This window comes from Telopea speciosissima, chromosome 10 (genome assembly GCF_018873765.1).
Source record: "Telopea speciosissima isolate NSW1024214 ecotype Mountain lineage chromosome 10, Tspe_v1, whole genome shotgun sequence".
Classification (NCBI taxonomy): domain Eukaryota; kingdom Viridiplantae; phylum Streptophyta; class Magnoliopsida; order Proteales; family Proteaceae; genus Telopea; species Telopea speciosissima.
The window spans coordinates 54,802,951-54,815,007 of NC_057925.1; the positions used below are offsets into that span (position 1 = coordinate 54,802,951).

The 12,057-nt window shown below is 39.0% G+C and overlaps 1 protein-coding gene across 1 annotated transcript; it reads right to left on the reverse strand.

Annotated features, from left to right (window-relative positions):
• Window positions 1-424: 424 nt before the first annotated feature.
• LOC122643756 (trihelix transcription factor GTL1-like) lies at window positions 425-2,464 on the reverse strand. The gene is made up of 2 exons (XM_043837339.1): window positions 1,750-2,464; window positions 425-1,652 (listed from the first exon to the last, which is right to left on the reverse strand). Exons 1-2 carry the CDS (start codon window positions 2,202-2,204, stop codon window positions 425-427), a joined length of 1,683 nt encoding a protein of 560 aa, XP_043693274.1. The 5' UTR covers window positions 2,205-2,464.
• Between the last annotated feature and the right edge of the window lie 9,593 nt (window positions 2,465-12,057).

Genomic DNA, 12,057 nt, shown 5'->3' on the forward strand with positions numbered 1-12,057 from the left:
ATCCCTGAAATTCTGCCTTTCCATCGAGGCGGTCAATATATCCACCGATTAATACGTAACAAATCCCAGCTGTGACGCTTATCATATGGTGGACCCCATCTCCCAACAGAACCAGACATAGTCTTGTCGCCGTGTATTTGCTGATGACATGAACATCACCTCTCTCTCTCGCTCTCTCTGCTCTGCAAGCCTGTTTTCCAATTTTCGAAATGTCGGTGCTTCTCTTCTCCTCTCTCATGTCTTAACATTAATCACTCTACTAAATCTTAAGCTTAACTAACAATTAAGTAATGACCCATGATAATTAATTATTGTCCTCTACTTCGATGCATTAATTATTCAACTAGTAACAAAAGCTTAAAAAGATACCTACTATAACTACAATGATCATGAGATTCCCTAAAAAGAAAAGGAAACTTAATTATTAATATTCAAAGTCTGAGGCGGGTACTTGAGCCAAGTTCTTCTTACCTTCATCATCTAAACCATTCTCAGGTGATCTGAAATGTGCCACCGGCGATTCCGAGCGGTTTTCCGGCGAACTCGAATGGTTTTCAGGCCCTTCAGAGGTTAAAACAAGCTTACCTTGATTGTACAAACTGCTCAGTTGATGGAAATAAGGACATGTTTTGGAATCAAGAGACCTTTTCTTGTTTGCATCTCTGGTTTTCCTGAAATACTTGTTTATATTCTCCCATTTCTCTTTGCATCTCTTTGCACTCCTCTTGTAACCCAATTCCAACATACCTTTTGAGATTCTCTCCCATAAAGGAATCTTTGATCCTTCTTTGTCTTCACCACTACTATGGAGATTGCATCTTAGGTTTATTAAAGAGTAAACCTCATTTCTTGGCCATCTTTTGCCATGATCTTCTTTATCACTAGATGTGTAATTAGGGTTTTGGGGAATTGGGTTTTCTTGGTTGGGAAGGGATTCAGGGTTTTGTGAGGTTAGATCAGGAGTAGATGAAGCACTGGCTACTTCTACTGGATTAGGGTTTTGTAATGGGTTTAAAGGAGGAGAATTGAGTACTTGATTTGGAGGAATCTTTTTTGCTTGGAATTGAGATGGACAAGACCCTAAATTCTTCAAGAATTCAATTATTGTTGTCTCTCTATCGCATGCAATGGCTTGTTCACGAGCTCTTAACTCAATCTCCTTATCCATCCGAGCCATCTCTTGTCTCCTCCAAGTTTCTTCTCTAACCATTCTCTCTTCTTCTTTCCTTTCCATGTCTTGTAAAAGCTTGTTTTGCAGTTCCTCTTGTTGGACCATGATCTTGTTCACAATTTCCTCACAGAATCTCTTGATCAATTTGAATTTCTGATACCTTTTCCTCTTCTTCTTTCTTGAATTTCTGATCACACAGTCTTTTTCCACAGTAGGGTTTACTAATGTTTCATTTCCAGAGTTCTCTTCAGAATCAAATTTCAACTTTGAACCTCCTTTATCACTCATTACCACTTTTTTAGCTGATGTAGTAGGGTTAGGATTTTTTGCCCCTTCATATAGAGCTTCAAGTTCATTAAAGGACTTGTAATTCTTACTATAACCAGTATTGTCATTGTTGTTGTTGAAGTATTTACTGACCTCATCATACTTCTCCTTGCATTTCTCAGCACTCCTTTTGAACCCAACCTCTGCAAGTTTCCTGATTTCACCCAAAAAACAGAAGAAGTTACCTATTTGATCAGAAAATTGAAATGGGTTTTCCAATCAACTAATTATCAAGCTAGGGTATATTGTACCTTGAAATATGTTCCCAGAGGAAATCAGTGAAGCCGGATTCGATGCTAGATCTGACCCTCCATAGTGCAAGTATCTCTTCTTCAGTCCAAGGATCTGCTAGTTGAGAAGTGGGTTTCAAGTTTAAGACATGAACCTCCATGTTTGTTCTACCCATTTCTTCTCTTTCTTCCTCTTGCTCTTCTTCTTCTTCTTCTTCTTCTTCTTCATCATCATCATCTTGGACTGTGGGTGATTGTCGGTGCAAGTGGTGATGGTGGAGAAGAGGATGATGAGATTGGAAGAAGAGTTGTTGTTGTTGTTGTTGATGTTGTTGATGTTGAGGATGGGAAGGAGGGGGATCAAGAGGTGAGAAGGAAGAAGGGGAGATATGAAGGGGAAGAGAGAAAGGAAGAGTGAGAGGTGTTGTTCTTGAATCTATGAACTGGTAGAACTGGTCTGGAATTCCATTAAACATGTTTGAGGGAGTGAAGGAATTGAAGATCTTTCTTTCTTTCTTTTTTTTCTTTTTTTTTTTTTCCCCCACTGTTTTGCTCTCACTGTAAAATGGAAATTATATTCCTTCAGCCATGGGAGTATGAATCCAACCACAAAAGTGCTCTCTCTTTCTTTCCAAGTATTGTTGTTCTCTTTCTCAATCTCTCTCTTCATCAAAGACTTTGTCTCCTATCATAGAAAAGGTGACTTAATTTTTAGCTTTCGAGAGGGGTCCCTTAGAATCCTATGCAGATGGGTGATGCTTATGATGGTGTAATAAGGGCAATCAATAATCCCCACACGTGACGACATGCAGAACAGCGGACCCCACTAGTACCACCACCCCTACCCCATCTCTCACATTCCATCAATAACGTAGCAGTACGTGGTTGAACCAACCAACCATCTGACCTACCACTGTTATGTTAACTCTCTCCATGGACACTATTCCTCCATTGATTTTTCCTTCACTACATCGCACGTGCAATTCACGTGCTCACTGGTTATCGATCATGACTTTACTTCACTGTGGGTCCCTCACCGACACTGCCCCACTGGATGTTTCAACCATCCGATTTGAGGTGCTTTCCTATCTATGATAGGATGAAAAGCATCTCATCATTTTTTGTCTTTAGGGATAAAGACACATCTCAATCAAAATCTTGAACAATCGAGTAAACTTACGTTAAATAAGGCCGTCTATGATAACGGAGACTTATTTAACACCGTTTTCTGATTTTTTGATAATCTGAAATGCCGTCAACCTCACGGTACTTTGCCGTTAACCTTTTGGTAACATATAAGCTTTTTTTCTTGAGCAATGCCGTGTGGAGGGAAACTGGAGTTAAGGGTCGGTGCTATCAGGTCGGATGAGTCACACGGGTCTGTACGATACTGTTGGTCGGTCCGGTGACCAGATGGAATTGATCTGATGGAGATTGGAGAGTCATTTATTTCCCTAATTGGGAATTGACTTGATAGAATAAGTTGATATAAAGATTTATCATAGGCGGCTAAGATGGATTAAGGAATATGGAACTGTTATGTGCCTAAGGAAAAAAAATCCTCTGGAGTGCCCTTGAGAGCTTGATGCGTGGAAGATGCGACATCTAATGGTGCCGAGTTCAAGAAGACAGAAAAAAAAAAAACTGGGTCAATTGAGCTCGCATTGTTGGATGAAGCATCTTCCACGTGTTGACCTCTCAAGCCCGAACTGCAATGCACTACAAAGGATTGTAATCTTGTTTCTAATGGGACTCATATAAAAAAAAAATTGTCTAATGCGGCTTACTCTATTACTCTAGTGTATGGACGCTAGATTGGGTTAACCTACTATAAGATGGGTTAAAGGATTTGATTTAACGCATTCCATCAGTTTTGGAGTTTTTGATGTATTGATCAAGTACCTAACACAAACAGAAATTTTGGAGGTACACCAAATTTGTTACATTCGGATTTGAATATCATTGTTGGGTTTCAATAGAACTCATTCTTAAAAACTAACCATTAAAGAGAGGAAGCCAAAACCATTACATGTGTTCACATCATTCTACTTACATCCGAGGGATTGATGTTTTCGCCTGAAACCCCAACAAATTGATGGTTTATCTGAAAGAGTTAGGGATAATAGATGGCATAGATGAAACAGAATGAAAAAGAAAATCCATTGGGGCAGGGGGAAGCCTTCTGCAATGGCGGGGAGCTTTAGAGAACAAGTTCAAAGGCCGCCATGGTTACTTTCCAACTTAAAATTTGAATTTAGCTTTACTATGAAGTAGTGCAACATGGGCAGGCAGGGCCGGATTGTTCAGTATCTAAACCTAACCTAAGCCCAGCCTTCCCCCTTTCTCGTGTTGGGATATCCTTACCCAAGGCCTAGCCCATTAGACTGACCCAAAACTAGCCCATCCCAAAATCGATGGATATATATGTTCTGTAAGGAATAGTCAAACACCACAAACAAGAATTATTTCCCACGCTGCCAGCTTGGGAAGAACTCTATACGATATGCCAATTGTTTGGCAGCATGGGAAGGACTCTATATGGGTTTTTTTAAAAAAAATTTATCATTCACATGGGACCCATATATTCAGAGTAAAAGGAAGAAAATAATAAAATAACTCGTATGAGAAGGAAATTGCACTCTGACATTATGGTGAGGATTTTCCTTTAACTTTCTTGTAAATTGGGCTTGGTTCAAGTTAGGACTCAATTCTAGCCCATCCATGCCCCACGACATGAAAATCCCCTCCCAAGCCCAAAATGAGTTTCTGAGCGGGCCAAACTAGGGCTTAGGTTTTTCTGGTCCAAGTTACACCCTTTAGTATGAATTGACTTAGTAGTAGTTTTGAAATCCACCCAATGTCGAATCATAGAGTATTTATGATTGAACCCAGGAGGGGTATTTATGGTTATGAACAATTGGGTACGAGGGATGCACCATCCAATGTCCAATCATAGGGTTACATCACTATGGATTCCTTGGGGATAAAGAAATTGTGACTAAGGTACCCCACGTTTCACATATTATGTTTGGGTTACCTTGTTGGAACCGTGTCCAAATCTGCTCTCCACATGGAGGCGATCCCTACCTCATCCACGGGGTGTGAATCTTTTGTGTCAGAGGTGGGTCTCACACCCCGTGCATGGTGTGGATGAAATGAGAACCGTCCCCATGTGGGGAGCGGATACATATCCGAACCAAACCTAAGTTAAGATGAAATAACATAGGTTTACTTGAGAATGGGAAAAAGATGGGATTTTGTTGGAAGGTTTATTTTTGGATTTCTTGAGGAGGGAAAGACCATAATTTGTTGATGATTTATAAGGAAACCTTGTATTTCCCATAGTTGGTTTTGTTCTATCATACTTTGCTGTAAACCTCAAGTTCTGGGTAAGATCTCTCGAGAAGGAAAACAGATACAATTGCATACACTAATTTGCGGGTTGTTTTATCTTTGATTCACCCACAGATGGGAAGGCCTTGGCTTCCCAACATAGTCTAGCTTAAGAGGTGGAAATGGAAAGAGAGGATAAGGCAGGTCTTCCTGTGTTTTGGTTTTAGGGAGCTTCAGTTCCCCCGGTTCAGTTGTACGAGTAAGGCTATTTCGAGCTGAGTGTTCTATTGAAAGGTTTTGTCCTTTTGGGTTTGGGGTAAGGTGGGCTACGTCCCCCCCCCCCCCCCCATGTACTTTGTTTTGATTTGATTTTCTAATAAAATCGTAGGGGCCAGCCTGGGTCCCAGATAATATTCGGGTTAAAAAAGAAAAAAAGAAAAAAAGAAAGAGGTGGAAATGGAAAGGGATAAAATGGACAAACTAGGTATGCCATGGAAATGCAAACTAAGGGCAGCAATACCAAATGTCCAAGGGCTGCCATGTTAGTTTTAGGTTGGGCTTGGATTGCTGATAGAAAATTTTGGGCCAATTTGAGGCTAAAATAAAGGCTGGAAGGCCTTCCATGTTCCAACCCTTTAGAAGTCTAAACCCAAAGAGTGGGCTTTATGGGCTTTTTGTTCATGCATATGAGAGAGAGAGAGAGAGAACAAATAGCTTACTCTTAAGGGGTTTAATACAAGTTGTCTATGCATATATGGGGCTTCCAAGCGAACACAACCTTATTTTTATTAAACCACTCTTATTTAGGATGGATTTAATACAAGTTGTTCATGGGGGCTTCCTTTGATCCTCTCATGATACAATGAAATTACAATTGATAACTTTTTAAGTGGAATTTATTTGAAGTCCTAACCAATAACAGGAACTTCTACAACAATGCCATCTTTGTCGACCCAAACACGAATCTTAGTGTAGAGGAAGTCATCGGTAACAACCGTTGCTTCCAACACAATGACAGCTTCGAGTTCATCTGACTGTGATAAAACTTAATTATCAAAGCTTTGACATTGACATCTCTTTTGAACTTATTCTCTAGTGAGTAAGCTTATTCAAGGGTGGGTGTTGGAATGTCAAACTTATTTGTTCTTTGTTTTCACCTCCCATTGCTAATGTTGTCTTGCATATTCTGTTAAGTGTTCAACCATCACATGAGTTTTGGATTTGCCATGTTCTTATTTGTGATGGCTGCTTTGATTCTTCAACTGGAAAAGTAGGATGGGCTTCAATTTTATTATTTAATTCTCAATTTATGGTCACCTATATAAATCATGGTTTCGTAGGGAATCCTCAGGATTAAAAAATTCGAGGATTGCAACGAGGCTTATAGGGAGCGAAGGAGCAGGGATGGACATGCTTAGAGGTTTGGACAAATTGCCAATAAATGGAGATGATATGGTTAGATGATACAGACCATTTCCTTGTCTTCCTTCCCCTCCTACTTTTTTCCAGAAAAACTGATTGGCTTTGAATATTATTTGGGGACCATTTATATCAGTGCTACTTTCTGAATTGAGGGCCTCCATAAATGTAATGGTGGAGTGAAGAAGATCTCTAAATACAATGATGTACAAGGACTCTGCATGGTCCTGTTCTCATGAGAATGACAGCAATTAAGAAACCCAATTTCTTCCAATGGAGACTAAGTGTTATTCATGGGTCTTAGGGAGCAAAGTTTCCTAACTAAGTTACATTCAGATACAACTAATGAGATATATCTATCCATTTCAAACTCCACACATCCTCTCTCATTATTTGAAGAAGCTCTTCTCCTTTCATTAATTCTCTCTGTCTGTAATGGTTCCATATATTGTAAGATTAAGGACTATAAGGTCAAAATAATGAAATGCGAGTTTGAAATTTTATATATCAGCTCTATTGCCCAGGACTTCGACTTAAAATTTAGTATGATAAGGGATCCTTTCAGCAATTTCTAATTTGGCCATAAAGGCCTTGGACTCCAACTCTCTTGTATATTCCTCTTTTTAATTTATAAACCTTTTCTTTCTGTGGGAGAGGGTTTGGAGAGAGTGATAAGAGCAACAAAGTCGATAGTGTTTTTTTTTTTTTTTCCTGGGGTGTGGGGGGGGGGGGTTATGATGTCTTGTATCTTGTCGTTTGCATAAGTGGGCTGATTCTGAAAGGCCATCAAGAGGTTGAGGGCCTGAAGAATTAGTGAGTCGATGTGGAGGTTTAGGGGCAGCAGCCCTTGAATTTTTTTTTTAAGGGCTATATTGGTATTTCAGTAAATTTCCTATATAGGCTTTGTAATAAATTTGTAGCGAGGTTCTTTCTTTGTAACCAATATAAGAGAGGCATGAGGACAAGGGGCTGTAACCCTTTTCTCCACTGATAGTGAGACAGATTTCATCTCACCATGGACGTAGGCAATCTTATCGAACCACGTAAAACCTTATGTTAGATTGTGTGATTGTTTATTTGCGATTTTCATTCTTTCTGCATCGTTATAGGTTCTCGTTTTTCTACAAATTGACCCATATATTTTACATTGTGCCTAACCCACACATTCTCCCGGTTCTATTGTTCAATAGGGTGGTATTAAATTCATTATTTCATTGTAGAAGATGTTGAATGTGTAAGTTGTAATGGCCCCCCCATTTTCATGTCCTACTACACCAAAATTTCCTTTGAGAAGCATTCTGATCAACAAATGAGTACTACGGCTGTACTGTAGTGGTACACTTGACTGCCCACTTGCATGTTACAAGTAAGTGACCTTATTGCTATAGACCTTAATGGGATTGATTGAATTCATTTATATGAACAGATAAGCTCTAACTTCACAACACAGCTTATTTCACTTATCTTCAGATTGACTTAGATATATAAGAAGCTGAAATAAGCCAGTCCCAGGCAAAAACACAAGAAAGTACACTAATGAGTTTGGGACAACACCGACATGCCACCATCAGAATGCGATGTTGAATAGAAAAGGCATGGTCGGTGGTGGAATTTGCATATGGTTCAGAAGATCCATTCAGAATATTTCAAATGGTTGGACCACTTGTAACTGACCCACAATTTTTAAGTTCACTACTTTTTCATGAGATCCCTGGCCGTAATGTAATCCTTTAGTTGGTGTGGGTCACCCGAAAATTGACCCAGTACGAATGATCACATGGCCGTAATGAGAGATCACACTGGGTTTCTATGCCCTGACTTTACCCCAAGTTTGGCCTTGAAACACCCTGATCCAATCTTGGCTTTGATACCATTTGTTAGAGACTTGGGTAAAACTCATCATCAAAAACTAATCATTAATTAAGGAGAGAGTGATCAAGTGCATATTTATCTGTTTCATTTCTTGGGCAGCTCAATTTTCCAAGCTCCTCTAATAGAGAGGGTGGAAATGACCACCCTACCCCTGCCCGAACACACTGCCTGGGTGGGGTTCACCCCCCCCCCTTTATTAGAGGAACTTGGGGAAATGGAGCGGGAAAGAAATAGAGCAAATAAAAATACGTGATCAAGTACCTATAAATCTCCAATCTTCTCATTCATATCTGATGTGGGATTATTTTTTCTGCCTTATGCATGAAATCCAGTAATATCAGCCCATACCAATTCACTTTCATAACTGATGTAAGATCAACCCCGATATGACTAATATATGACCATAACAAAAAGTTTCCAAAGAGATGAAGACAAAAGACTAAGCATCTTTTGAGGATGGGCAAATTAAGTGAAGGAAAGATTGCTTGGGCGGCAGTGGAAATGATAGAAGCTATTGCAGGAGCATGTGCAGAAAGAATGGTAGTGGCTGTGGTAAGCAAGAAGGATGGTGGTTCTGGTAATGGTTACCTTTCCAACTCTCTCTCTCTGTCTAAGGTGGGCCTAAGAACAACACCATCCCATGCCCAGACCCATGCATGGGTTCCATTTCAATATCTATATATGGTGTGTGACACTAAAACTATGAATACTAAAGTGGTCACTCCACCACCTTAATTTGAGTTCTAAGTCATAATGGAGATTCATTCATGAATATTTTTCACTTTTTAGACCTGGCATGTAAGAACAATCTGTTGCAGGCCTTTCTGAATCAAACCAATAATCCCCTATAGCTAGCTAGTAGTTCCCCTCTTTAAGCCCTTTTATTAATCCAATAATGATCTCAGCTTTTGATGCAAAAATTAATAGTGTTTGCCACAACACAATTCAATGAATTGGACAACTTTCTAATTACAAGTCACATGTAATGCTAACTCCATTATAGAGCTATAAGCCCATAGGTGTTCATTGAAACATATATTGGCCAAACAACAATTCATATCTGAATAAAGGAATATATTCGATCTAGCTACTACTTAGAGTTAATATGTTCCAAGGTCCAAACTGACCCATTGGTCAGTTCTTTGGTGTCCTCTAGAACCCACCGAAAGCCATAATTAATTATCAACCTTTCATGGAGAACTCATTGAAAGGTTTGGTATATAGTGCTTACCAAAGCTTTGTCTGCAAATCAGATATAAGTCAAACCAAATAATTCATTTAAAGTCAATAGATACATTTCATTTAAAGCAGTTCCTATTGAGATACGTAGGGCATGAGTGAAATGATGGGGGAAAAAAAAAACAAGATGAACCCAATGACCTTAAGTGCTTGTACGTAGTATTATGGTCTTACAGTCTAAATATACAAGAGAAGGTACATAATTGAAGGTAAGATCCTGTTAGGGAACTGTACTCACATTGATTGTTGGGGGGTTTGATGTCTTGTATTTCCTCGCTTGCACAAGTGGGTTGATTCCAAAAAGTCGAAGGCTCCTCTGAGGTTTCAATCAGCCTACCTTGTGCGTTAATCTTCGTTATTTCAGGTTCATGCAGGGGTTCTAAGACAGTACCCCCTGAGAAAAAAATTTTAGGGTTATATGAGTATTTTGGTAATTAAATTTTTAACGAGGGTTCTTTCTTTGTAATCAATTTGAGAGAGGTGTGAGGACGAACGTTTGTAACCCTATTCTCCATTGATAGTGAAGTAGGTCTCATATCACCATGGACATAGACATTTTTATTGAACCACGTAAATTCTTGTATATAAATTGTGTGATAGTTCGTTTGCAATTTTCATTCTTTTCTACATCAATTCAGGTTCTTGTTTTTCTACTGTCTAATACATTCATGTCCATTAAACTACTATTTTCTTTTATTGTTACTCATATTCATATCCATAGATTTCTTGTTATAAAACAACATAGTTTGATTGATATATAGTAGTTCAAATGATAAAATGGGAAGACATTGGATGCAGAGTGCAACATACGAGGATTTTTATCTTCTTAAGTGTAGTGTATCACAATTGAGAATCTAACCGTCCACCCAGCACTTGAGAAGATAAAAAGACGTCACTGCCTATGTTTTTACGGTTGGATTCTCAAGTGTGATGCACTGGACAGTATACCGCACTTGAAAATTAAAATACAACATACGAAGCACATACTACCCATCTACGGTAAGTGGACTGGTAAACTGCCTTAATAGGCTTTGGTTGTGGCGAATGGATCAAAGAATAAAACCTTGACATTATCAAAAAATAAAAATAAAACTTTGACTTTATCTTAAGCAAGTCAACGAATCCACTGATCGATCCCTATCAAGATTCTTTCTTTGCCCACTTTTGTAATTGGACAAATACCAGATATATATGTACAGTGGCTCAAACCTTTCCCCATTTCGGATTCCTTGTTGTAGGAAAAGAAACACGAGGTGGGTTGGTTTGCTTTTATCTTGCAGTTTTTTAGCCGTTGACCCTAAGCTGCCCTTGTCAAAATTGATTTTACTAGCAGTTTTCAAACTTAATATTTCCAAACATGAGAGATTTAAAATATATACAAAAAAAAAAAACCTGCCCGGGAATATGCGTCATGCGGACACAAAGGGATAAAAAATGACCATCTTGCACTATGAAAAGCGATAATGATCGCCCACCTGATGCTTTTAAGCACACTCCCATTGACCATCGTGCATGCGTAGAAGGCCTTACACTATGAAAAGCAATAATGATCGCCCACCTGAAGCTTCTGAGCACACTCTCATTAGCCATCTTGCATGCATTGGAAGCATGCCCCGTGCATAGAACACTTCCCCCCTTTTTTCAGAATGGCCAGGATTGTAGGGTGTATGCATCCAACCACCACTTTGGTGAGTTGATGATACCTATGCTATTGGCGAAGCCGGATGAAACCTTCTTGTTGGCCACTCAAGAGATGCTCCAGGTCCGTTGTGGTCGAAGCACTACTTTGCAGTTTTGACAGCTTAAACTAAAATACATTTCAAAAGTTTCAAATCTAATCCTAAGGATCCTCCATTTACCAAATACTAATTACTCTACCTTTGGTTCGCCTCCCTTTTCGTTTTTTGGGTGATGGAACTCTACCCACCTTTGCCCTTTGCCCTTTGCCCTTTGCCTTGAGAAAACTCCCACCTTTTTATTGTTAGAGAAACTTCTTGATTATTCGAGAGATTACCCATCATATTTCAAGTCATTGAAGGTGGACAACTTCAAATTTATTCAATATTTAATGCTAAATCCTACTAATTTTGTAGGAAAAAAATTGAAAATCTAGAACGATATATAAAGAACGGAAAAATCAGAAACAAATAATCACACAATTGAACATAAGATTTACATGGTTCGGCAAGATTGCTTACGTCCATAGTGAGATGAGATCTATTTCACTATCAATGAAAAATATGGTTATAGCTGCTCGTCCTCGCATATGTCTCAGATTGATTACAAGAAAAAGAACCCTTACTATAAATATATAGGGAAAACCTATACAGGACCCACCAGCTCGTCAAGGCCCCATACAAGTATCACAGCTGGTAGGGAAGCTACGTAAGCGAGGAGCTCAGCTTAAAGGGAAATTGCGACCCACCATAGAATCCAATCTTTAACAAAGCTCAAGAAGAAAAATTA

Bases quoted from the DNA above. Each gene is read 5' to 3' on its own strand.
- LOC122643756 (XM_043837339.1), bottom strand. From the start codon at position 2,204: ATGTTTAATGGAATTCCAGACCAGTTCTACCAGTTCATAGATTCAAGA. The intron at 1,653-1,749 runs GTACAATATACC...GGGTGAAATCAG, and splicing joins CTCTGGGAACATATTTCAAG to GAAACTTGCAGAGGTTGGGT.